This window comes from Pezoporus wallicus, unplaced genomic scaffold (assembly GCF_028554395.1).
Source record: "Pezoporus wallicus isolate ANWC-B61680 ecotype Strahan unplaced genomic scaffold, APGP_CSIRO_Pwel_v1 scaffold_7736, whole genome shotgun sequence".
NCBI lineage: Eukaryota > Metazoa > Chordata > Aves > Psittaciformes > Psittacidae > Pezoporus > Pezoporus wallicus.
Window position 1 is genome coordinate 1,293,078 of NW_026636574.1, and position 26,453 is coordinate 1,319,530.

General features: G+C 51.6%; 3 protein-coding genes across 3 annotated transcripts; all 3 read left to right on the forward strand.

Annotated features, from left to right (window-relative positions):
- Positions 1-13: 13 nt before the first annotated feature.
- LOC130594672 (uncharacterized) lies at positions 14-2,026 on the forward strand. The gene is made up of 2 exons (XM_057400729.1): positions 14-1,221; positions 1,489-2,026. The coding sequence occupies exons 1-2, from the start codon at positions 1,086-1,088 to the stop codon at positions 2,013-2,015; spliced, it is 663 nt and encodes a 220-aa protein (XP_057256712.1). The 5' UTR covers positions 14-1,085; the 3' UTR covers positions 2,016-2,026.
- Positions 2,027-2,156: 130 nt separating this feature from the next.
- On the forward strand, positions 2,157-7,234 carry CD55 (CD55 molecule (Cromer blood group); the record flags this gene model as incomplete). Its single annotated transcript, XM_057400731.1, has 9 exons — positions 2,157-2,355; positions 2,710-2,809; positions 4,687-4,769; positions 5,258-5,452; positions 5,659-5,718; positions 5,824-5,955; positions 6,059-6,247; positions 6,515-6,611; positions 6,796-7,234. Coding segments are annotated over 8 exons (1,050 nt in total), but the record flags the coding sequence as incomplete, so codon positions are not given.
- Positions 7,235-9,799: 2,565 nt separating this feature from the next.
- LOC130594604 (complement receptor type 2-like) lies at positions 9,800-25,385 on the forward strand. The gene is made up of 27 exons (XM_057400592.1): positions 9,800-9,969; positions 10,527-10,718; positions 11,347-11,538; positions 12,421-12,517; positions 12,665-12,750; positions 13,216-13,410; positions 13,682-13,753; positions 14,327-14,353; positions 15,052-15,115; positions 15,284-15,394; positions 15,690-15,881; positions 16,210-16,305; positions 16,881-16,988; positions 17,657-17,955; positions 19,708-19,800; positions 19,924-20,109; positions 20,627-20,723; positions 20,908-20,990; positions 21,243-21,434; positions 21,855-22,037; positions 22,565-22,750; positions 22,879-22,972; positions 23,320-23,405; positions 23,630-23,821; positions 24,255-24,461; positions 24,830-24,853; positions 25,087-25,385. The coding sequence occupies exons 1-27, from the start codon at positions 9,900-9,902 to the stop codon at positions 25,128-25,130; spliced, it is 3,468 nt and encodes a 1,155-aa protein (XP_057256575.1). The 5' UTR covers positions 9,800-9,899; the 3' UTR covers positions 25,131-25,385.
- Positions 25,386-26,453: the final 1,068 nt, after the last annotated feature.

Genomic DNA, 26,453 nt, shown 5'->3' on the forward strand with positions numbered 1-26,453 from the left:
GCAGCAACTACTCCTTCCCTGCGGGTTGCAATGAAGCTGAAGGTGCCACCATGGTGTCTTGTGATCTGTCTGGCTGATTTCCAGCGTGGTCCAAGGGCTCTTCTGATCCAGACTCTAATTCATCTCCTGCCCAAGTGGTTTACAGTGGGATATCACTGCCAGATGAATGCTTTATTAGAGCTGCTGTAAAAGTTACTAGAGCCAAACGACAGCACCCAGGGAAGAGATGGCACCTCCCATCTTTACGCAGAAAGATGCTTTGAAAATGCAAGCTGTGCATTATCCCCGCAGCATCCTCTGCAATGAGAGGCACTCTCAGACCCACCCCAGTACTGCCTGTGCCCCAGGGAGAGCTGGGCTGTACCCTCTCCTGTGACACCTCGCTCCCCTCTGCGCTGAGCTCACCTGAGACTGCAAACAGCAAGTGTCTTATCTCCCTGTGCAAGGCTCAAAACCCATTAGCACGAGTAAGAACTGGGTGTTACATCCCCCGTGTATCTAAGAGTGTGTTTCAGTCATCCTGACTGATGTCAGGGATACTTCAGCCTGTTAGTCAGTATGCAGATGTATTCACTCCCACCCATTCCTGCTTATAAATGAGTCAGGCAATCAAGAAACAAATTAGCAAGCAAAAAGGAAAATGCTTCTATTTTTTCTTTCCCTAACCCTGCTTAGGGAAGATCCTGGTTGCATCACCTGCCAGCAACTAACCAGGGGGCATTTACCTACCCTGGGTACAGACTGGGGCTGGGTGAGGGTCTTTTCTGCTCTGGTAGCATTTGGTTTTGGTAAGAACTAGTGCTTACAGCCAGTCTCAAGTCAAATGAAAGGGTTGAGTTATCCCCCCATCGCTCATGGTGAGGCAGGAGGACCAGAGGCATTGCCTGAGCTGTGGATGACAGTTGTCCCACACCCTTGGCTGCTCTCTATGTCCCTGACTCAGAGTTTAGCTCCCTGGGTGTTCTGGAAAGGTTTCCACTGTTGCAGAGGCTTGGCTGGGTCTCCTGGGCTGCATCTCCTCCCAGCTTCAGAAACAGCCCCTTGGAGCTAGCCGTGCTTGACAGAGGAGCACAGAAATCACTGCAATGAAGTCTGGAGAACCAGGATGGGGGAAGCACCCAGGCACCCTGACCTGCAGGGTACCTGCTGGTGCACGGGCATCTGGATACTCCATGCTGCTCCTGCCCTTGCTGGGGCTCCTGGGCATGCCTGTGGCTCGTGGTGAGTACAGGAGCATGGGATGTACGGGGAGGACCAGTGAGACCTGTCTGGATCCCACCTTGCTGCTCGGGGCTGGGGTGGGTGATGCCACCACCATACCCAAACCTGGGGGGACCCATTGCTTGATGCTCTCATGGATGCAGTCCTGCCTGGCACCTTTGCCTGCAGAAGAAGCCTGGGCCAGCCCAGGAGCTGGGATGCTCAGTGGGGCTGGGGAAGGGGCCAGGGAATGGAGGCCTCACCCAAAGTGGTCTTCTCTTACCACAGGTGACTGTGGGCCCCCACCTCCCATGACCTACTCCAGGCCATCCGTTGATAAGCACACCATCAGCTTTCCTATTGGATCCAGCGTGATGTACACGTGCATCGAAGGCACCATCAAAATCCCTGGGAGATCAGACATGGTGAAGTGCCTGCCTGGCGCACGCTGGTCCACGCTGCCCGAGCCCTGCGGCCGTAAATACCTCCTTTCTCTGAGACCCAGCTCCAAAGAGCCTCTTGCTTGGCTTCACGCTTCTGCCCCTTACTGTGGCTGCTCTACAGTGGCATCACCACCCCTGGCAAGGTACAGACCCACTTCCCATGGCTGCTGCTTGTTGATGGGTGCAGGATCCCTGCTGGTCAGTGATGGGGTCAGCTGGATGGTGGCTGGAGCCCACGATGCTCCTGCACCTCCCAAACCCTGGGTGTCAGAGGCTGCAGAGGCTGCGACTCCTTATTTCCTACTAACAGCTTTGCCTGCGCCGTTATCACATCTCCATCCTTGTTTTGCCAAAGGGCATGCAGCAGAATAGCAGCCTGGTAAGAAACCAGCCATAACCTGTGCTGAACAGGAGGAGCTTTCCAAAAGCACCATAGCAAGAGCAGCTCTGCAATGCCGGGGTTTATTTTGCATGCTTCCCCCAGGGCAGCTCTTTCAGGTCAGGTTTCCTTGACTGCCAGGGAGCTGCGCTGCCCCGACAAGGCTGAGGTTCGCTGCCCTCTCCAAGGTGGATGAGAGGATTAACTTCTTTCCTGTTGGGAGCAATGTGAGCTACGTCTGCCGCCCCGGCTATGAGAACACCTCGGAAAGCTCCCCCACCAGCACTTGCCTTGAAAACCTGGAGTGGTCAGAAGCGGCTGAGCTGTGCAGGAGTGAGTATCTCTGCTCTGCTCCATATGGCTCTATCTGGCTGGGGTACATGCACAGGACAGGTGCCGAATTGCAGTTGTGTGGCACTTCAAAATGCAGACCAAACGTGTTTCTTGGTGAAATCCATGTAATATGAAGGCTGGTGGTGTGGCAGCAATACCTTTTTCACAGCTGAGTAACTTACTGCTAAGCTATGGAAATGGGAATACCTCCGCAAACAGCCTCCTCTGCCCTCCTGCAAGACGCTTGTGAAGTAAAACACTGGTCCCACTGGGTATAACCCCCGAAGTCTGTTCCTTGCTCGGGAATTCCCCATCAGCGCGGGTTCTGCTAACGCCAGCCTCATTCTCCGGCAGGGAAAGCCTGCGGGGAGCCAGGAGCGCTGCCCGGGGGCAGGTTGGTCGCACTGACAGACCTGCAGTTCGGAGCCAGAGTGAACGTGTTCTGTGAGGACGGGTGAGTCCCGGGGCAGTGTTCTAAGCTCCAGCACACTGCTGCTGGAATACAAGCTCTGGTCCAGGGCAGGGATGCTGGGATGTTGTTTCACTGTGTATCACTCCTGTGGTGCTGCTCAGAGGGCAGAGCATGGGGCTGCTTTTCCCATTTGAATTGCATCTTTGGGCTGGGAAGGAATAAGACATGGCTGAAGGGAAGGGACTGGGTTTGAATCTGTGGCTGCCTTTTCTATCAAGTGGCATGCAGAGGAGATTGAACTGCCCCTGTGCATCAACCGAACAGGGCTGGTTGTACATTCAGTTTATAACTACATGCATCAAAACAAGTTGCTTCAAATATTTCATAGAATCCCAGCCTGGTTTGGGTTGAAGGCACCTCAAAGCTCAACCAGTCCCAACCCCCTGCCACAGGCAGGGACACCTTTCACTAGACCAGGTTACTTCAAGCCCCATCCAACCTGGCCTTGAACATTTCAGCTTAGCATATTTGAGATATATGGAATAAAAAGGGGTTCTGTTGGAATGTTTAAAGGTCAGTGATGTCCAGAAGACTGCAGTGAAGCACTCTTTCCATTCACTCACTGAGCTGACTCACACTTTCTGCCTGCTTTCAATCAGGGCCACTTGCAAAAGACTGACATGCAAAGGGAAGCTCCTGCATCTCCAGCTTGTATCCCTCCCTCCCCAGCAGGAATTAGCTGGTATCATCTGGCTCGTTCTGCCAGTCTTTACAGCTGCCTCAAATACAACACCGGGGTTTTTCCTCCAGATGTTCCCTTGGGATGGATGCTGGGGAAATGACAGCATGTCCCACCCTTCTGCAGTTCAGCTGATCTTTGGAAACACCACATCAGGGTGGAGGAATAACGTTATCTGTATAAGCAAGATCAGATACTATCGATCCTGCCCAAATGGTGATTTTTATTTTTTGAGCAGAAGGATGTAAATCAGAGGTTGGGAAAGGTGCTGGTGCTGTCAGGACAAGATGTATGGAGCTTCCAGGAAGCCAATCCATCCCAAATGACACAGAGACCCTCACTGCCCCTCACTGGTCCCTGCTGTTGTTGGCTTTCCTGGCAAGCCTTTGGCAGAACAGCTACACCTTTACGACCCAAAAGCAACGTGCCAGGGAGGAGGCAGCACTGGAGCCTGCGGGGAGCCTGCCCTCCACCGCCGCAGCGGGGCTGTCAGCAGGTCCAGCACACCGGGTACTGCAGCACTGCTGGGGTGTGAGCAGCAGCTGCGGCTGAGTCCCAGCCTTTAGAGCTGCTGCATGAGCTCAGGAGGGAGCTCCTCACCTCACCCCCTCATCCCAGTGGGAGGCAGTGGCGTGGGAAAGGCACTGGATGCCAGCAGCATCAATCCCAGGGCTGTTCTCCGCCAGGAAGCAGACAGGGGGAAACAGTTCCTGATTCAGCAAACCCGAGCCCGTGTGGGAATCCGTGGCTAACCTCAGTGCTGTCTGGCATTCGCATCCCCCATCCCTGGCGGTGCTCAAGGCCAGGTTGGACACAGGGGCTTGGAGCAAGCTGCTGTAGTGGAAGGGGTCCCTGCCCGTGGGAGGGGTTGGAGCTGGGGGAGCTTTAGGATCCCTTCCAACCCAAACCATTCTAGGATTCAGCACATGCTCCCATCCTTGCAATGGAAGATGCTCACTCCAAAGCAGAGAATCACCTAAAAACCAGGTTAATAAGAATCCTGGCAGACAGCAAGGTGAAGGAGCTCTCCTGTTATCAGTGTGTGCATCAGTGTGCACATCTGCTTGCTTTAAATTTGCCTTTTCTCCATTCTTGAGCAGACAGGTAACGGGAAAAAACCTGCATTCTCTGTTTCTGAATAGTTACGCAAATGCTTCTTCTCTTGTGTATTCTCACTTAGGTACAGATTAAACGGGAGTCATTTCATCCAGTGTCAGCTTAAAGGGAACGATGTTGCATGGAGTACACTTCCAACTTGTGAATGTAAGGTTAATCCACCCTTATTTCTGACTTTGCTCCAGTAGATCCTAATGTCCAGTCTAAGCCTGTCTTCATACATTGTTTTTGTTATGTTATGCGGCAGCTCCACCACCACCACCGCAGCTGAGAAATCCCCATTGTGCTGCTGACACTGCCTTTCAGCAGTTTTGTTCCCACAAGTTCAACCTATTTTCTCATGACTTAAGGCTGCAGCGAAGTCGATGGGATGAGGCTTGCAGGAACCACCAGCCAGGGCATGGCAAGGGGTCTGTTGGTGCTCTGGGACCCTGGGAATGGAGAAGGAGAAAGATGTGACAACAGAAAGAACAAAAAGAAAGAGAATCAAGGAAGATCTCAGTGCCAGTTTTTACCCCTCGTCAGCTGTCCGGAAGTTTATTGTCTTTGAGTTTTAGATGGACTCAAGAAACCTTTTGCATTTTCATTATTACTAAAGCTTTTAGCAATGCTTATGTTGACCTTTTTCCCTGCAGTAATTACCTGCTCTTCACCTCCTCACATTAGCAATGGAAAACATGACGGTGAAGGTGTAAAAACCTTTGCTTATAACTCCACCGTGACTTACAGCTGTGACTCTGGCTTCCAGCTCGTTGGGAATGGGAGCATCCGCTGTACCAGTATGGACAAAACAAAGGGAGTCTGGAGCAGAGCTGTGCCTGCGTGCAAAGGTGGTTTCATCTGAGTTTAGTATTTATTGTGAATTCAGTATTTAGGATGCACCAGCTTAAAATACTGTGATTGCTTAGTACAGGGTATGCCAGGTGTAAGTCATACTGCAATTTGAAAGAGGGAGAAAAGCAGTGCTGAAGTGAGTAAGGAAAGGGCTGTGTAAGAAAGGTGCGGTGCTAAGCGATGCTTACTCTTTATACCCTAGAGAAAAAGCTACCTGTCAAACTTGGAGTAAAACAAATGGAAAGGAGTCCTCCTCCCCAAAGTGAGTCGGAAGGATCTTACACTGAATCAAGACCCACGTTTCCCAGCTGAATTTGCTCCTTTATCACATTTAAGCCATTTCACACCATGGTTTTCATTCTTTCAGGTTCCCAACAAAAAGCCATCCACCCAGCTAAGAAGAAGGCTTCGAAATGGGAAATTAAGCTCAGCCTTTATAAAAAGTCACTCCAAAATACCATCTCTTACTCCCATTCTTCTTCTTTCTCCAAGACACCAGGTCAGTCCCTGTAGGATCACTGGAGTTCAGGGGAACTCAGCAGTGAAACTCCCTGCTTGCTCCTATACCTGGAACTGCCATTTTCGCCCATGTTCCTCTTCAGTGTCCAGGAGCTGTGCTACCTCCCCATTGAGATTCGTTGTTCCTTTGTACAAAACCAAACCCTACCATTCTCCTTGGACCAGCCAAGGATCCATGTGTCCTCCGAAGTACATGGGCATCTCTGGCATCCTCCCCCAAGCTGGCTGCTTTGAGAACTTAAAACGGTCTCAAGTTGCATCATTTTGTGGAAGTAAGTGATTTCTTTTTTGTTGTGTTCTTGCCTTCTATGAGATTTGACTGCATTGACCTCCTCTTACAAAAGCTTTGCTTTGTATTAAAGGTATTTCAGCAGTTTTTTCCTTGCCCTCATCTTAGCACAGATCTGATTTAGCTCAGTTTTTGCCATATTGAAAAGCAAGAGGTAACTTTGGCCCATGTGGCCTTAAGAGTGTTGGGACTTCTCTCCTTGTTCAGCAGCGAGAGGCAATGTACTAACACAGACCTTGTTCCACACCAGCGAGGTCATGGGCAGCCCGGAGAAGCTGGAGGTGGCAGAAGTGTTGCTACAACAGATTTCCTATCCGGTGCAAAGGATTCTTGTACCCATAAAAAGGGTGAGTGTTGGGAATGGTGTCTGGGTGGGGACTGCAAGCATGCAATTGGAAGTGATAACGATCAAGACAGAGCACCCATTGGGAGGTATCTTTTAAAATGATGGTTAGGTTTTAATGTTCCATTAATTGATTGAAAATCACACAAGAGTTTGCCCATTCCCAGCTGAGCTTTTCTCTCTTTCAGGAATTTCCAGCAACGTCCTGAATGCAGTCAGAATTCCCTATGGATCTTCTCAGCCTTTCCTTCAGGCTGGGAAGCTGCAGATCTTCAGGAAGCCCCCAGCCCTCTGCAGAGGTTCTGGTGGAGCTCGGTTATATCTCAGCCAGTCCAACTCAGTGTTTCCGCACCTGCAGATCTCCTTGCTCGCAGGCAGCACCACACATACCAGTGCACAGGAGAGGCTGTAAAAGACCCACAGCGATCAGCCAAGATGAGCTGCTCCCTTCACTGCCCAGGAATTCCTGGCTGCAGCACGTTCCAGTTGCAGATACACCCAGGCAGGGGTGTGCTGAAAGCCAAGTACTGACTTCCCCCCTGCAAAGTTAGGAGCTCATTTCTGTTAGGAAACCACAGTATTTTAGATGCTAAATCGAATGTTGATCTGTGTACCTTCCGTACTTCAAGCACTTTCTTTAGCTAAAGTGTTTTCTGTCTCAGACCCAAGTGCTCTGCAGTTCCTATCTCTGTTCAGACATGAACAATAACAGCCACTGGGTACCTACCAGCCATGAAGAAGCCAATTCTGCTGTCCCGAGGGAGGAAGGCCCCTCTGCAACGCTGCGGGCTGTGAGCACATGGACTCCTCCCAGACACAGAGAAGGAACTGCTAAATACACCCTCCTGTGTGGTCACACTGCAAGAGAGAACCTGGAAATGGCAGGGTTATGCTGCTGGCCGGCTACTGTCTTTGCTCTACACTGAACATTAAAGCTCCCAAAGTCTTAATGGGATTTTACTTGCAATTAGTAATAAATGGTAATTGCTTATAAAGGGTAGCCTGTGAATTCAGCTGCCTGCTCTTCCCTTTCCATAGCTGACGCTGTTTTCAGGAAGGTATCAGCTTTTAGATACGTGTTGGCAATGTTCAGATTTGGGATTCTTTATCAGCACTCTTGTTTCTTTTCTAAATGGCCTCATATGAAAATTTAACTTGGTTTCTTCAGAAAAAGAAAGAAAATGCACGCAGGAATGTTTGGGAATGTGAGTGTTTCTGGTAAGTGATGTTACCAGTAAGGCACACCTGCCTTAATCCTGCTCAGTGTCCTGGTCCTGAGCTGTGGCTCCCCAGCTCAGCCCGGGCAGACCCAGGGACATCTCCAGGAAGGCTCTGGGAGCTGCTGCCCTGCCCAAGGATGGAAAGGAGCCGAGGTCTGTGGAAAACCAAGAGCAGCTCCAGCAGCTCAGCCCTGGTTTGCTGGAAAGCTCGTGCTGTTCCAGGTCCAAGCCTCGCAGCGTGAGCACACACAGAGCAGCGTGGGTCAGGCTCCCCTCTGTGCTGTCGCTTCTGCCATCACCATCTGCTTGGCCTGATTTCTGCAGCATGGGGAAGGGATGTCAGGGCAAGATAAAGCCAGTGGCTCTTGCTGGCTCCAGCTGAGCAGGGCAGAGCCACTATCGCAGGGCTCAGCTGCTGGGGCAGCTCCAGAGCAGGAGGTTTCGGTGCTCGGGCCGTTACTGGGTTAAAATGGGGCAGTAAATGGGGGCAGGGGGACGGGCTGAGCTGGGCCTGATGGTTTGGGCAGGTAGAGATGCTCCTGCATGGCCTCAGGTAGGAAAACAGCCTGGTTCAAGGGGCTCATCTGAGCTCTGTTGAGGGGATTCCACTGGGTTGAACCTCGAGCACTTGGCTCTTCTGAGTACGTAAGAACCCAGCCACTCCCTGAAACCCAAGTGTTGCAAGAGCTCTTTGCCAAATACTTGTGCGCATCTTGCTCTCCCTTGCTGAGGTCATTGCTGACAGCTCTTACAAGAGAATTCCCCTACATTTAACACCTCCTTTTTCCCCTTAGCAACCTCCTGTTGTATTGTGCAGCCACCATCCCAGCTCAGTGACCAGTGACCTGTAATGTGGCCAAGACATCTCTATATGACCTGTCAGCGTGGTCACAAGGAAGTGTTTGAAAGGAATATGTTATCCAGGCTGCTTGACTCCTCCCTCATGAAAACATCCCTTGGCCTCGTTGCAGGTGCTTTTGTTAGGTATGCTTGGAGCTTAAATTGTATTGGAAAGGGAAATCAAGTGGGGGAAGTAAACTAAAATAAAATGATGGAGCTTTCCAGCAGCAACATCAGCATTTCCTGGATAACAAAGGCAGAGGGAGGCAGATGGGATGCTGCTGGCTGCCCTTTCCTTGGGGTGGGGTGACACATCCCCCTTAGCAGCAGCACTGCTCATCAGAGCGGGACAGGGCAGCAAACACAGCCACAACCTTTCCTTTGGCTCTTCCTGCAATCCGTGTGGAGGGCAGGGAGCCCAGAGCAGCTTCCCAGTGCAGGCATGGAGCTGAACAAACTGCTCCTGTGCCTGCCTGGGCCTTAGGACATCCCTGAGCCTCTCCTTCCATGTGAGGAGCTGCATGTCTAACTGGGAGAGTGACAGTGGAAACGCTGCCTTGTTCTGTGCATGGGTGTTAGAGAAGCAGCTCAATCAGCAGCTTCAAAGTGGAGCTGGTTTAGAGCCCTCTGGTCCCCTGTGCATCCCTCGGACCGGAGGAAAGCTCCCTTCTCCTCTCTCCTTGCAGAAAAACCTCTCTTCCAGGAAGCCTCTTCCTAGGGACAGGCAGGTGATGCTTGGAACTGGTTTGGGAGCCGGTGATCCCCAGAGGCTCAGTGCCCCGTCCCAGATATCACCCATGGACAGCTGGGACCTGCACGGAACTTCACCTCGGGCAGCACAGCCACGCTCACGTGCGACCCCGGCTACGTGCCCCTGGGAGCCACCAGCACGGTGCGGTGCCTGGCCAGCGGCAGATGGTACCCACGGGTGCCCAGCTGCATCCCAGGTACGCACAGATCCCTTTGCTCCTTACCTTGTGTCCCACGGGCCATCACCTGCTTGTCCTTCACTGAAAGCGTGTGCAGGAGCGGGGCTGCACGGTGGTACCACAGCGAGCTGCGCTGCCCCACCTTTGGCGGCTGCAGCATCTCCTTTCCCGTCCCTTCCCTCCCTCCCTCCCTCTCAGCTGCTCCGGGAGGGGCCCCGCTCCCCGCCCTGCTGGGGCCGCTCCCGGCTGCGCACCCGCTGCTCCGCTCCGCTTGGGTCCTGGTCCCGGCGCGCCGCGGCGGTGATGGGCTCCGGCCGCCGCCGCCCGCTCCTGCCCGCGCTGCTGCTGCCGCTGCTGCTGCCCGCGGCTTGGGGTGAGCACACGGGGACGGGAGGTGGTGGAGGGTGAGCACTGGTGCTCCGTGTGTGAGCCCCGTGAATGCACGCGCTCCGTGTGTCTGTGAGCTCCATGTGCTCCACACATGCTGTGTTCCACTGTGGGTGTGTGCTGCGGGGCTTGTGTGCTCCATGTGGGTGCATGTCCCCCCCTACATGTGCGTGCATGTACCCCCCTACATGTGCGTGCTCCATGCATGTGTGTGCTCCATGCAGTGCAAGCCCTGTGCGGATGTATATGCCCTATGCACGTATGTTCTCTATGTGCTCCATGTGTGCTGTGCTACCGTAGGTGCGCGTTGTGGATGTGCGTCGTGGCTGCATGTGTTTCATTTGGGTGCGTGTGTCCTGTACATGTGTGTTGTCCATGTGTCTGTGTGCTCCACGCATGCTCTGCTCTACTGCGGGTGCACGTCAGGGGTGCATGTGCTGCGCTGTCCTGCACTCTGCGTGTCCCAAACCCATGCTGTGCCCTGCCCCGGGTACTCACGCTGGCAGCAGGCACCCCATTAAATCCAGGTTTGTTTTACTCCAGGTGACTGTGGGCCACTGCCAACCATAAGCAATGCAGAGCCCCTGGAGGACCCTCAACACCGGGAAAGCTTCAGCGTCGGCTCCATGGTAACGTACAGATGCCGTGCGGGTTACACGAAGCTCCCCTTGCTCTCAGATACCATACAGTGCCTTGCCACCTCCCAGTGGTCCAACCTCCCGGAGTTCTGTGGGCGTAAGTATTTCACTTTCTATGGAAAGAGTTGCTTAGAGGGGAACTCTGCTTGTGAAAACATCCACTGCTTGTGAAAGCGTTCGCTGCTTTAGCAACCGCAGCCTCAAGGGTTTCCTCACCCAAAGTGATGCACGATGAAGTTGCTCAGCAGAGAACCTCTCGCTGACCCTTTTTCCCAACCCTGCTTAGGTTGTTGGAGCCATGTGCTGGTGCTCATGCAGCAATAAAAGCAGGTTGTTGGCTCGTGGAAGCAGAGGGACGAGGGGAGAGGCTGGCACCGCTGTCACAAGGGTTAGCTCGGGGGAAGGTTTGGCACTGCCGGGAAGAACTGGCTGCTCTTCCCACCTTAAATGCTTCAATGGCGAAGCTGGCAAAGGAGGTTGCCCAGTAACCGGTTACCCAGAGAAGCTGTGGCTGCCCCATCCCTGGCAGTGCTCAAGGCCAGGTTGGACACAGGGGCTTGGAGCAAGCTGCTCCAGTGGAAGGGGTCCCTGCCCGTGGCAGGGGTTGGAGCTGGAGGAGCTTTAGGGTCCCTTTCCAACCCAAACCACTGCACGGTTCTATGAACGCAGAACACTGTTACCTTGGCTTTCTACCTGCACGCTCGGGGTGTCGTTGTCATTCCCAGGCAGCTGCCCCAGCCCCCCCCGGGTGCTTTTTGCTAAAGTATCACAGCAAGATGAAACCCAGAACTTCTATGGAGTTGGTACCACAGTGAAGTACGGCTGCCGCCCAGGCTACAGGAACACCACAGACCAGCTCCCCACCAGCACGTGTCTTGAGGACTTAACATGGTCAGAGGTTCCTCAGCTGTGTCAGAGTGAGTGTCCCTGTGTCATTCCCTTCGCTTCAGCATCCTTCCCCAGCTGCATCCGCGGGGCTGCATTCCAAGTGCTACATCTGAGTTGTGTTTTAGGATTGCTTCTGTTTGATGATGTTTGGCACGAAACACCACCAGATGCCAGGTTTGACATTGCCATGCTGTGATGTCTGTGGGGTTTCCCCCATCCTTGCAGTTTCTTAAGCATTATAGGCATATAGTTAAAAAACTGGGACTTGTGTAGACACATAATTATGAAGCTGACACTTTACTGTGGAAAAGCCTGAAGAGATACAAGAGCTTCCCAAAGGTCAGGGTAACCTGGAAACAACACTGCCTAACAAAGAGAATCGATAACCAGGGAGGAGGCTTTGTGTAGGCACATTAAGAAACAAGCCTGAGGAATCTCCAATCAGGAAAAACTATCCTTGAAGCCTGGTACATCTTGAAGACACATGGACATCATCAAGATATGACTCTGATGTGTCAGCATAATGGGATTAGAGTGTCCTTTAGGGGAACTATCCTCATTATAGCCTCAGTATAATACTAAAAATCATGCCTATAGGTCAAAAGATCCCTGTCCAGGTTAAAAGGCCCTTCCCTGAGCACGTGTAGTAAGGAATCGATGGTGTAACTATATGTCAGTTAACTGACCAGTCATGGAGGGCTGTGGGAAGTCACTAACCTGAGCTGAAGTGTATGAATAGGTGGCTTGTGTATGGGGTAGGGTGCTAGCTCTGTGGGGTAGCACCCAGCACCCTTGTTGTACACAGACTTGGAATAACCAAACCCCTCAGCTCTGTGCATGAACTGGCTATTGCCCGCTGGGTGATGGACTCTGTTTGGGGATGACATTGGGATAATCTCACTCTTTTTTAGGGAAATCTTGTGGTATTCCAGCAAATCCAGAACATGGCAAAGTTATTACCAATGATCATCTGCTGGGTGCAAGAGCAGATGTAGTTTGTAACCATGGGTGAGTGTGAAGACCCTCCATTCCCATCACCCTGTGTGTGTGCTGGGGCACGGGGCTCTGCCTGTTGAGTCCTAAGCACCTCTGGGGGAGATATGACACATGCTTGGGTGCTGCCAACAAGCAGATTTGGGGATGTGCCTTTTGCAGGTACACATTAAAGGGAGAGTCACCTCTTGTCCGGTGTTCCATAAGGGAAGGGGATGTTGCCTGGAGCCAAATTCCAGCTTGCCAGGGTAAGTGAAGCTCTCCAGCACTTGAAATACTGAACCATGTGTTGATTTTACCGTGTGAGGTCAGGTCAGTATCTCTGGTGTGGTGACAGCAGGGACCAGCCTTGATGCTGCTCTAGTGGGAAGTGTCCCTGCCCATGGCAGGGGCTTGGAACCGGATGAGCTTTAAGGTCACTTCCAACCCAAACCAGACTGGGACTCTGTGATTCTATCATCACTCTTCCCTTTTGCATGTGAAAGCCACAAAGGAGGAACCCAGAAGGGCTGGTGTCCCTGCAGGCTGTGCTGCCTGGTGTACACAGGACAGCAGGTCAGGAAGGGCTGGAAAGTAACTGTGTGCTGAGAGTGGGAACAGCGCTCCTGCTCCTGCTTCCCTCCATTGCAGCCCATGTGCAAGCAGCTCTTGGTTTTTCTCTCTTCACGTTGTGGAGAAAGCATCTCACGGTCACTGTTTTCTTCCCCCCCCAGCTATTTCTTGTCCTCCGCCTCCAGCTATTCCCAATGGGAAGCATAACAGCAGTGGGACAGAGGAGTTCACATACAGCTCAGTCGTGATGTACACGTGTGACCCTGGGCTCCAGCTTGTGGGGAATGAGACCCTTCATTGTACAACAGAGAACGGGGTCAGTGGTGTCTGGAGCAGGCCTCCTCCGGAATGCAGGGGTAAGCATGCCTGGGTAATCATCCTGCTCTTGCTGTGCACTTAACCGGGCTGTAAAGCCAAACAGGGCAGCAGATTCCCTCTGTCCTACAGCTGTATTGTCACCAAGAGGTCCCAGGTGACTCTTCTGCAGCCCTTGCTGTCATAGCCACACATACACAAGTCACCTGCCCATAATAAATTCTATTATCTGAAGTAGTCTCTGTATCATATATAAATGGAGGATTAAATAAAATACAATTTTGACTGGTTTTCCTTTGTTTCTCTCTCCAGTTAGCACTACAGCAGCAGCAAACCAAACCAAACCCTCGGAAGAAAAGACAGCAGAGAATGGCCACTGGCTAGGTAAGAGTCCAGGAGAGCCTTTCTGCCTCAGAAACCTTTCAATTGCACTAACTGCACCCACATCAGGTCCCTGTAACTCTCACTGTTGTTGCTGCCTTTACTGCTTTGGTGGGTCCATCTTCCAGTTTCTAAAGGGGTTGCACGGGCTTATTCCCTGGTCTGATCCCCTTCTCTCTCTGATCCCAACTGCGTGACCCCTTGGCTGATGTGATGCGGGGTTGCATTTGGATGCTTGGATCTCCCTCCATGCAGCCAAATATTTCAGTAGAACCCACTGATGTTATCTTGGCTGTATGTGGATGTTGGTGAGGGTGGAGGTAGCCTGGGGCTATGGACCTCAGCTCCGGCAGTGGGGCAAGGGACTCAAGAGGAGCATAATGATGAGTGTAGCTAATGACAGATTGGTTTAGAGCATTTTGTCATCTCAGCAGTGCTGTGGTTTTCTGGGTTTGAATAACATCATTCTGTGAGCAAGAATTCAGCACACACACACACACACACACACCCCCCGTTTAGTTAGCTGCATTGTTGGCTTCATTTTATTAACGTCAGTGCCGTTGGTTTTTTCTCTAGCAAGTGTCCTCATCCCCAGTTGCATTGGTAAGTAGTTTAAAACTGAAAATACACTTCTCTACCCCAAAGCTGTTATTTGCTGTTCAATCCTTGGAGTCAGTGGTTTTGGTTTGTTCATTTCCTTAGCACTGAGAGACTCTGGTCAGGATTCAGGGGTGGATTTTGCCATTAGGTAATAGAATCAAAGAATAGTTAGGGTAGGAAAGGACCTTAAGATCATCTAATGCAGCAGCATCGGCTCGATTATGTCTTAGTATAAAACATTGCATCAAGCGAGGATGACATGAAAGGAGCCAAAGAAGCCAGTGTGAGACCCAAACCAAAACCTGTACGTCCTGTCACTCTTGCATGGATAACGCTGCTTTAGAAAGCCTTGCAGACGTTGAAAGATAAGAGATTAGAGGGGCTTGGAGCATCCTGGTTGCAAAAGGGATCAAGTGCTAAAAGTTGCGAGCATGTTTAAAATAGGAAGGGATTAGGAGGTGCTTTATAAAAGGATCACACCCTCCACAAGCTCAGCACGACCGCATGGAGCTGCGGTTTCTGTTCAGACACAGGAGGGGGTTGGTGTTCTCCTGGCTGAGGGCGGCCTCTGGGCATGGAATCTCAGGGAATTTTGCTGCCAGTCTTTTACCAAACCGTGGGATCTCGCTGAAATTCCACACCGGTTTCTCGGTGCATTTGTTCTGTATTGTTTTGTTCTGCTTTCCTTCTTTATTTATTAGCTCCCGCAGTAGTCCTTGGAATTCTCATTGGGATCATCAAGAGACGGAAAGACAATAAAACCCAGTAAGTGAGCCTAAGCTGCCCCATATAAATCATAACTTTCCCTAAGGGTTTCCTTTGAACTCTGAGTGATGGCCATTGCCTTCGGTAAATGTGTGCATGGTTAGAACTATCTTTCCATGTTGCTCAGTTGCTCTTTATTCTGTGCATTTCTCCTTTCTGTCTCTTCAGCTCTTTCAATATGCATTTACAAAAGCAGGAGACGAACAGAAGGGATCCAGGGATGCACCCAGAGATGAAGGCTGATGGGAAGCAGCCTGTGCCGTGGCATTCCTATTTTTGGTAGGTTTGCTTGTTCATCTGTCCAAAAGCTTGTGCCGCTCTTCTGACTACTCCCACTGCTCCCACCAGTGTTATTTCTGGCCTGCCGTGCCTGACCACAGTGGTACAGCCCCTGGCAGTGTTCAAGAGCAGGGGGTTGGAACTGGATGAGCTTTAAGGTCCCTTCCAACCCAAACAGGCTGGGATTCTGTGACGCAATGAACGCGGTGCTGCCAAAGAGGGTTTCACGGGAGGGTTTCGTGTTGCCCCAAGGGCTCCTCAGGAGGGTTTCCCCCCTTGTCTTCCCCACCTGCAGCCACACAACGAGTTGCCACGTGTGTCCCACATGCGAGGAGCGGCTCCACGCTGCCCTGGCCCCACACAGCGAGCCTGAACGCCGTGGCTGTGCCGTCTGCCAGCACTGGCTGAGCTCCCAGCCTGCAGCACCGCGAACGTACTCGGTCACCAGCATCGGCGATGGGGAGAGCCAGAGCCCAGCAGGCACGAGGTACCGTGGGTCCCTGTGAAGCAAACCAGAGGGAAAGGGCACTTTCTGGGGGGAGAAAGCATTGATACATGGCTAGAGAGAGAAGGCTCAGGGGAGAGCTTGTAACAGTCAGTACATGGTAGAGTGGAAGGTGTCCCTGCCCATGGGAGGGGGTTGGAACTGGATGAGCTTTAAGGTCCATTCCAACAAAAAGCGTTCTATGACAGGGCAGCTTTTGCAGTTTGAATTCTTTTGGTTCCTTTCAGCCCTGTTCTGCAGGGCAGCTGTCATTCTTGGAAAGCCACACGCGCAGGTGGATTCAGGTTTTCCTCTCTTTCCCTGTGTTCAGCTCTCCTGCCAAAGCTGTGGATGAGTGGAGGGGTGATGGGACAGGAGGAGCTGTTCCAGAGCAGAGCAATGCAGAGCAGCCCATGGACCATGAAAGGTTTGTCTTCCACTTAAAAATACAACTTCCACTGGAGCAGCTTGCTCCAAGCCCCTGTGTCCAACCTGGCCTTGAGCACTGCCAGGGATGGGGCAGCCACAGCTTCTCTGGGCACCCTGTGCCAGCGCCTCAGCACCCTCACAGGGAAGAGCTTCTGCCTAAGAGCTCATCTCAGTCTCCCCTCTGGCAGGTTAAAGCCATTCCCCTTGGCCTGTCCCTACATCCCTTGTCCCAAGCCCCTCTCCAGGTTTCCTGCAACCCCTTCAGGCACTGGAGCTGCTCTCAGGTCTCCCCTTCAGGAGCCTTCTCTTCTCCAGGCTGCCCCAGCCCAGCTCTCTCAGCCTGGCTCCAGAGCAGAGCTGCTCCAGCTCTCTGATGAAGCAGGATGTGTCAGAAAAGACAAAGAATCACAGGTTTTATCAAAGCCAGGAGGTTTGTGGTGGAGCTGATCCCAGGTATCTGGAATCCTGGGTGGTTCCCCAGTACCAGGGGAGCTGGAGATGCCAAACTTCACAGGGATTTTGGAGTCTCCATGAAGAGACTCAGTGCACATCCTCAGTGGTGCTTCTCCACAGCGGCCACCACGTCTGTCCTGTCTGTGAAAGCTGGATGCGTGCTCATGTGGGTCAGTGTGATACCAGCCCCGTGGTGCCCAGGGAGCAGCCCCAACAGCAGGATGAGAGGTGAGTGTGGAGTGAGGGGTGAGGGTGGTCTGAGGGTTGAGGGTGGTATGGCCAGTGTGGGCACCACGGTATGCACCCAGCGTGCTCAAAACCGAGAGTTCACCACTTAAAATGAAGAAATGACCATTTAGTTTACAAGGAGGTGTTGGTTCTGCTTGCTTATAGCTCTGCGTAAGGGCAAAAGTGTGGTGCCTGCTTGCAAAGCAGAGTGAGGTGAAGCTGGGCTGAGGTTTATTTGGACGATGCTCATGTGGTTTCCTTGGGTGTCTCTCAATCAGCCTGTGCTCCTCAGCTGTCCCCACGGGGATCAGCCTCATGTCACCTGTGGCCTATGATGCTTTTCTCACCCCTAGCCATGGTTAGTTCCACAAAATCATAGAACCAGGTTCTGATTCAAACCAGGTTCAAAGGTGATGATCCTTGAGGTCATCAGAGCCAGCTTGGGAGGGACCTCAAGGATCATCTGATCCAGCCTTCGAAACTGGTACTGAACCAGGTGCTGGTGCGGTATGGCTTGGCAAGGAGTGGTTTCTGACACATGCTTTAGTGGAAGGTGGCTCTGCCCATAGCAGGGGTTGGACCTGGATGATGTTAAGCTCCTCTCCGACCCAAACCAGTCTGTGATTCTATATGACCCCATCAGGGCTCACCCTTTGCTCTCTCCACAGCCCACAAGGTCCCATCTGCCTGCCCTGCACTGACCGCCTGCACCTCTCCCTTGTGCACAGCAACACCTGGAGCTGCTCCGTGTGTCCCCTGGCCAGAGAGGGGACCCTGGTTCACCTCATCCCCCCCGGCACCCCTGGCTGCCACCGCTGCCCCATCTGCGCAGCACCCACCCATGTGCACCTCTGCCAGGCACTCCATGGTAGGGACGGGCACAGGGGCACCCACAATGGGTCACCGCAGCGGGGCCATGCGGTGCCACGAACTGGGTGCTCCTCCCAAAGCCGCATCCCTGCCGCACCGACTAACCCAGATTAACCACTCACTTCCCTATTGCAGGCTAATTGCCAGTGGTTGGAGCACCCTGAGCACCACAAAGCTGGCTGGAGGGAGGGGATGGTTGCTACACTAACTCCTGACGCTGTCGGGATGAAGTTTGGAGTGCAATAAAGGTGACCTGAAGTCAAGTGTGTGACTTCACCATGAAGAATTCCTTTGTGGAAGAGCAGGAAAATCAAAATTCCTGGCAAATCCAGCACCACGTTGGTTTATTAAATACCTTTTTGTTTGCTTTAGTACGAAAAAAAAACCACCTTATTTTTACAGCTTTTGAAGTAAGGCTTGAAAAATCCAGTTTCATTCCACTAGGAAAATATTTTCATAGCAAACACCCTCATTACACAATCTTGCAAGATTTAGTTATATTTTTTAATCACTTTGTAACTGAGTTTTCTTCACTAGAGTGCAGATACGAGTGTGAAATAGCTGTATTTACAGTAAAACTGTTCTGTAAATAAGGGAATATCTGGAACATTTTATACCTAATATAAAAGAAGCAATATCCTGGGGGTTGGGTTTTTGCCATATTGACTAATCAAACCTTCTCATAGAGCACTTTAAAGGCTTTTGCAGTCTCCTTCTTTGCCAGATGGAATCAGGTAATTGCTGCTGTTGCGCTGCAGTGCTATCCTGGTGCCCAGCCTGTCCTAGGAATCAGGGGTTGCTGCTGGAGCAGAGCCCGCGTCAGTACTGGGCAATGGCAGGGGAGGGGAGAGCTTCTCTCCAGGTGCATCCTTCCCTTGCCCAACCCCAAGTATTCCCACACCCAAAACACCAGGCTGCAGCTGCAGTGAGGGGCTCAAGGATTAAACTGTCTGCTCCCTGTTGGTCTGTACTCCTTGTACTCCTTTTGGGGACAAAACTAACAGTGATGGTACAGAAGCTGTAAAAATCACCCTTCTGCTTTGTTGGCGCTTGCCAAGAGACTGAATTTATTGATGTTCTGGCAAAAGACATTGCTATGGGTAGGACTGAAAGGTGCAGTTACTGATCTTGCTGTTGTGTTTGACATCAAACCAGGATGCAGCAGACTTCCATGGGCTTGTGCTGGAGGCTGCAAACCTGATACTACTTTGAGGAGGAGAGGCAATGGAATCATAGAATCAACCAGGCTCGAAAAAGCCTTTAAAATGATCCAAGTCCGATTATTACCCCAGGACTGCCAAGTCCACCACTAACACATGCCGCTAAGGACATCCCTTTTCGACCATCCCTTCCAACTGGGTGCCTCCAGCGCTCCCTAAACCTCAGCTGGTGGAGGGAGAGGTGCAATGACGAGATGTGGGCACGGTGCAACACACGGTGGCCGACAAGTGCTCTCGACGGGAGGACCGGGGGTGGCTTCGATCCGCTCTCGAGCTGAGCACCTCCCAGCGCAAACACTTCCGCGCCTTTCGGCATCACTTAAGGCAGATCGTGGGACGGGCAGGATGCGCGCTGGGTTAATGAGCTCCAAGGTCAGAACAACCCTCCTTCAGCACCGGGGAGAGTCGGGGGGCAGACCTGAACCCCAGCGCCTGGCCGCCTCCCGGGCGTTAAGCGGGGTCATTTCACACCACGACGGGAGAAAGCGGCCGCGGCGTGGGAGCCATCGCCCCGCGGGGCTCAGCAGAGCCAAACCCCCCCTTCCCTCCGCAGCCGGAACCTTCCCCGCTAATTGTGCTACAGCCGTGACGAGATCCGGCTCTGGCCGGGCCCCTCCCGGCCCGGAAAGGGCCGCTCCGGTGCGCGGCGGCGGGCGGCTGGCTCCCGGCCATGGAGCTGCGCTGGTTCTGTGCGGTGCTGCTGGTGCTGCCCGGAGCCTGCGGTGAGCGGGGAACCAGGACCGCGAGAAGGGGGTCTGGGAGGCGTGGGGCTGGGGCCGGGGCCGTGGGTGTGCGGGGAAGGGCTGAGGCGAGACCCCCCCCTCCATCATCCTCTCTGCAAGCAGGGGACTGCCCGCAGCCGCCGCGGTTTGTCTTCGCGGAGCCCGCAGCGGCCCCGCAGGAGCCCTACACCGTGGGGACCGCGCTGAGATACAGATGCCGCCCGGGGTACACGATGGCCGGGGGCAAGGCCCCGGTAGTCACCTGTGGCTCCAATTCCAGCTGGTCGGTGGACCCCGACTTCTGCATCGGTGGGTTCACCCCTTGCGGGCTCTGGGACTGGGGGGAGGGATCTCTGCTGCATCCCAGACAGTTGCGAAGGATGCTCTGGGTTACCGGTTTTAGGGCAGTGGACAACAAGTGCCCACCTCCTTAGAAACTTTAATCTCTGGGAGATGATCTCTGCCCTTCTTAATGACTTTACCACCCGGTGATATAGCGTAAAAGCTATAGTAGATTTGCACAGAAACAAGGGATGGCGTGGAAAAGGTCATGGGAGTCTGATGCCCTCCTGGTAATGCATCTTTACTACCCCTGGGGTCAGTACCTATCCCCTTCTGCTTCCCTTTGGACCAAGACCTCTGCCCTAAGACCACTGCGCTCTTGCCAGTTTCCTTTCTCACTGTGTGTCTTGGATTTTTATTTGCCCTTAGCTTTATCTCTGCTTTTATTTCCTTTCTATTTGTGTGTGAGCAGCACTGTCACCTGTTTCATTATCATATATATAATATATGTGTGACATATAATGCTGACCACTTGCCCTTCCAGGGAAGTCGTGTGGACCACCGGACATCATGAATGGGAACTTTGAGTATACAACAGATCTCCTGTTTGGGGCCACAATAACCTATACTTGTAACACTGGGTAAGTGTTGGCTTGGGATCCTGGGGAGATGATGCTTACAGACAGCACCTATGAGGGACTCAGAGCTTTTTAATAGCTGGGGCCTGTTCCTGAGGGTTCTGCTTCTCCAGATAATCTTGTTAAAACTGTAACTTTCTGAATTTCCCAAGTTTTTCCAAAGAGACTCAACCTTTTCTTTTCTTAGGTACCGATTATTTGGGGCACCGTCTGCGCAATGTGTCCTTAAAGGCAATGAAGTTACTTGGGATAAGTTTCCATACTGTGCCAGTAAGCAGATCTTCAATGTTTTATGTACATCTCTTCCTGGAGGCTATTACAATATAACTGGTAGTTTGGGAATGGCAGGTGGATGGTTTCTTCGTGGTTCCTAATGCAAATTCCATTAGCCTTTAATGAGACTGACTCCTTATCTCTCCCCCAAACAAGCATTCTCAGTGGAGCTGAGCAAATTGAATACAGGGGCCAGCAGCCGCAGGTAGTTTGCTGCTGTTCTGACCCTGTTCTTTCTTTTCCATGCAGTTATTCCCTGTTCACCACCTCCTCCTATCATTAATGGGCAGCTCAACAATGGGAACAGAGACTTCACCTTTGGCATGGCTGTAACCTACAGCTGTAATGAAGGGTACGCTCTTATTGGAGATGCCACAATTCACTGTACAGCTGATGAAAACAAGGAGGGACAATGGAGTGGTCCAGCCCCTGAATGCAAAGGTAAATGCTCTTTCTCTCCTCATTCTTTTGACTTTGTTTGTCATCCCTCTCCTGCTCTGTACTTGCCCAATGAGCTCCCAAACATGAAAAGGTTGATTTGAGTCTAAAAGGATTCCCAGGGAGTTTAATACAGTGATTAGAGGCAGAGCTTGGTTTAATGGATGCTTCAGCCCACAGGCAACCTCCGTCTCCCTGCCCATGGCCAGGGCTTCCTGCAAATGAGAAACAAAGCTCTCGTGTATGCAGTCCCTAAATGACATCTCTGTTCATGGAGTACTCGTTCCCCGCTGGGGACCTGCCTCCCTCAAAGTGAAGGGACAGCAGTGCTCTTAGGAAGCTGCTTGTGCAGTATCTCTGGTGTCACTGCAGGGCTTTTCCTTCTTCTAACACATACTCTTGTTGTCTTCCCTTCGCTTTCAGTGGTCAGATGTGAAAATCCAGAAGTGAGAAATGGGAGAAGGTTATCTGGCTTCGGCACTAGGCACGTGTATAGAGATACAGTGACCTTTGAGTGCAGTCCTGGTCACTTCTTGAATGGTAGCAGTGTAGTTACATGTGAAGCAGACAGTACATGGGAGCCGCCTCTGCCAACGTGTGACCCATGTGAGTCCAAGCAAATTTATTTCCTAGAGCAATTGCAGTGAATTAGGTCTAAGAGCTTCTGACCCTTGTGCACTTGTAGCCATTGTGCACTTGTAGCCATGCCCTTGCAGAGCATGCAGGCTTGGGTCCTAAGCACTGGGAGCTGCTCTAAGGCCTTCTTTTCTCCCGGCTGAACAAAATCTGCTTCTACACCTGACAGACTTGTTTCACCACTTCCAGACCTGGTGGAGCGGGGGTTTGGCTTCCAAGCTCAGCTGAATCACAGTGCTGCAGGCTGGGTTGCTGGTCAGCAAAGGAGCGTCTCTGAGGCAGAGCTGCTCCCCATCTGCATGTTAACTTACCTCCAGTTAAGCAAACTGTGATGTATGCTGCTGTTTGCTAACAGGTTGGGTGCAAACTGTATCCCAGACACTGAGACTTAAACAAATTAAGGCGTTGTGTGCTCCAAGCATGCAGTTCACTGCTGTTGTTGCAGACCCTTTGGGTACTCTTCTGTAACTAACCTTGCTTTTGTCTCCACTTGTTAGTCCACTGTGGTCCTGCTCCACACTTCCCTTTTGCTGAGTTAACAAGTGCTGTGGCTGAGGGCTTTGTTGCTGGAACTGAGCTGAAGTATCAGTGCAAGCCAGGTTATGCTGCAGCAAGTGGGAAGTCCTCTGTTGTCACTTGTCTGCACGATGGAACTTGGTCTGCAGATGTGGACTTCTGCATACGTGAGTATCTCTCTTCCTCTCCTTTTGACAGTGGGAGTGATCTGTACAAGCTTGAGACGCTGTTCTGAAATCTGGGTCATGCCGTCTTGGGTTTGAAGTCATTCCCGTGCTGTTTCCTTTTTCTCTAGGGCAGCAATGTGCTCCTCCCACGATAGAGAACGGGAATGTCAGTGCAGCCGATTTCCTGTTTGAGACAGTGGTGACATTCACCTGCCATCCAGGGTGAGTGCATCACTGCTTAAAGGGGACCAGCGGGGGGTCAGAAGTCAGGGAGCACAGGCAGTAATATCCACCCTCTCCCCTCTCTGGTTTCCCAGTGCTGTTCCCCAGTAAAACCGTATACTATGTCTTCAGTGAGTTGAGCATCTGGTAACAGGCGTGTGCTTGGTAAAGCCCTGAACTGCTTCAGTTCATCTCTTACTCGTGCCCTTATTGAGTGTCTTTGAGATGGCCAGATCCTATTTCTTAGCAAGGACAACCTCTGGTTAAGAACTTCATGCAGTGTTGGAGAGTGGGGAAGACTCTTCCTGGGTTGTTGTCTGGAAAGTACTGAACTTCTCTTTCTTTAGGTACAAATTAAAGAAGTCACCTTACGCCAAATGTGTGGTATCGGGAAAAGGAGTTGACTGGGATACAACACCTCCATACTGTGAAAGTAAGAGGGGAAAACCCTTCACAGAGCCATTAAGAGAGCAGTTGGAGCTGCACTGGTGTAGCTGCCTTGATGCTGGGCTTGAGCTGCTCTTACTGGTGCTTCTTAATTTAATCCACTGTAAAATTCAGGATTTCAAGAGTAATTTGTGCAGTGAGGCCTTGGGTTTAGTAGCTAGACCTCAGTTTCATATTTGATGGAAATGTTCTTGTTGCTTTTCCATGCAGTTATTCCCTGTTCACCACCTCCTCCTATCAAGAATGGGCAGCTCACCAATGGGAACAGAGACTTCACCTTTGGCATGGCTGTAACCTACAGCTGTAATGAGGGGTTTGCTCTTATTGGAGATGCCACGATTCACTGTACAGTGGATGAAGACCTGAAGGGACAGTGGAGTGGTCCAGCCCCTGAATGCAAAGGTAAATGCTTTCTTTCTCTTCTCATTCTTTTGACTTTGTTCCTCACCCCTCTCCTGCTCTGTCCTTGCCCAATGAGCTGCCCAACATGGGAAGGTTGATTTGAGTCTAACGTGCAGTACCAAGCAAGAAAGCCCGAAGTATTTTCAACCTCTGCTTTTGGCTGTACCTCCTCCCCCATGCACCTCTTAACCTTTCCAGTTAGGAGAAGTGCTCCAACACACTTAGAGTCATAGAATCCCAGACTGGTTTGTTTTGGAAGGGACCCTAAAGCTCATCCAGTTCCAACCTCCTGCCATGGACAGGGACACGTTCCACTAGAGCAGGCTGCTCCAAGCCCTGTCCAGCCTGGCCTTGAGCACTGCCAGGGATGGGGCAGCCGTCTGCTCTTCTCCAGGCTGAACAAGCCCAACTCCTGCTGATGTTCCTCCTGCAGGACTGCTCCCCAGTGCTCTCTGTGAGGAGCCCCCCAGGATTGAGAATGGGATGCACAATGGCACAAAGGGAATGGACTTTTCTCATGGCACCGTTGTAGCTTATAAATGCAAGGAGGGCTTCACCCTTGCTGGAGCAGCCTTTCTTCAGTGCATTGCAGGAGATAAATCCTGGGGAGACTGGAACAAGCCGGCTCCTCAATGCAGAGGTGACAATCTCTATGTCTGTCTTGTTGCCTCTTTGTCTTCTATTTTTCTCCTTCCTCTCTGAATCCTCAAATCACATAATTCTACCAAGTAGTAAGTCTTTGGTTCTTCCTGAAACAGCTTCAGTTAAAATCTACTGCCAAAAGAACACAGATTGTGGCACAGACTCACATGTTGGAAATGTATCCTAGTAAATACATCTGGGGTTTTAACAGGTGAACATCCATGGAGGTGTTCGGGGTCCCATTCCACGTGTTGCTTGAATTGTCTTCCACGTGCATTGGTTCGGATTTGAGCCTCCTGGGTAGTTTGATGTGTTACTGTGCTGACTGCATGCTGAGTTTCACGTTTTGGTTTGCTTCCCTTCCAGGTGGAGCGAGCATGATCATTGCTGGTAAGTCATACCCATTCCTGCACCCCTGTACTGTGCTCCTGCCCATCTTTTGTTGTTGTCTCCTGGGTGTTCTGTTTGGAATAGACTTAAAAGCCTTCTCTTTGTCTGTTGTCATATGTATGTTGTTGCTTTAAGATCATGCTGTGAAGATGGGAAGGGGAGGCAAAAGGGTACAGAGGGAAAAGAGAGCTGAATGTATAATGAAACTGAAGCTTCTTATCTGTCTCTTGTAGGAATCTTCCCCCTCCTGCTGGCAATGCTCATTATGGACATCTAGATTATGGAACGGGCACAGCAGGAGGCACCTAAAGCTGTGTTGGACCTGATCACGCCGATCCCAGTGCTCCCCTTGTCCCTCCTGTGAAACTGGTCTCAAAGAAGCAGCCAACAGACCTTGAAGGACAAAGCAACTTGTGTGCCGGGCTGGGAGGCTGGGAATGCTGGTCAGGAATCAAGTGCATTATCCCTGTGTGAAGCTGCAGTGATGCCTAAGACCTTCACACTGCAGTAGAGTAGGCTCAAGAAAACCCTTCACTTCATGTTCAGTTTCTCAGCCCCGTGAAGGTCACTTTGTGCCTGGTCCTGCTCAGGATTTGGGGTTTTCTGAGGTGGAGAGTGCTGCCGTGAGGATTAACAGTGAATGTCTTCACTTGAGTGATGCATCCTTAAAAAATGGTTTGATACAAAGAGGATGCTTCAGTCTGTGAGTACTGAAGGCATTGAAAATGTTCATACATAGGCAGCGGTTCAAGGTGAGTCTGAACCGTTGTGAAATAGCAATTCTTACGGATCAGTAACTTAACTAGAGAGAAAACAATTTAAATGCCGTATTACAAAGAGCTACTGTTCTCACTGTTTGCTCGAGTTAACTTTAAACTACAGCTGAATAGCTCTGCCCTGGCACTATCTTCGTATCATGTTGAGGCTCTTCTGCAAGTACCTCGCACAAACACCCTGTCTCTGCACTGGCTTCATGCTTTCCTGAAGCTTTAAGTGGGCTGCAAGCCCCATGAAGGACACAGAGAGGGGATGCTCAGGGGCAGTAGAGCTCATCCATGGGCTTGAGGTATCTGCTGAATGTGGAACTTGCAGATGTCTTGGCAGATGCCACCCAGCACCAGGAAACTGCTGCATGTGAATCTGTTCACTTCTCCTCACAAATCACCTGCCTGGGGCGGCTGATGGGGGGATGCTGCTGAGTTTGCACTGAATCAATGCCGAGTTTGCACTGAAAAGGCTTTTTCAGGTGGTGCTGTGCACCCCGACAATGCTGGCTGAGCCCCAGGGTGCCTCGGGACTGCTATGATGCAGTACCCCAGGTAGGCACAGAGGCACATCAAGCCAAAGCCTTAATTTACTCCAGTGGGACACAAACCCCATGTCTTTTGTGTGCTTTGTTTTCATCCTGTTTTACCTGACCTTAGTTGATCGTTGTGTTCAGGATGGTTTGCAAAGGTGGATGGAGGCGAGTGTGGAAGCTGTCCCATCCCTAACTTGAGCCAGGCTTTGGCAGTGCCGTGAGGACAGCTTGGATAACGGGGCCCAACTCGCCTTGCCTAAACCAAAGATGTGCAAAAGTGCCCTTGATTTATTTGATTGG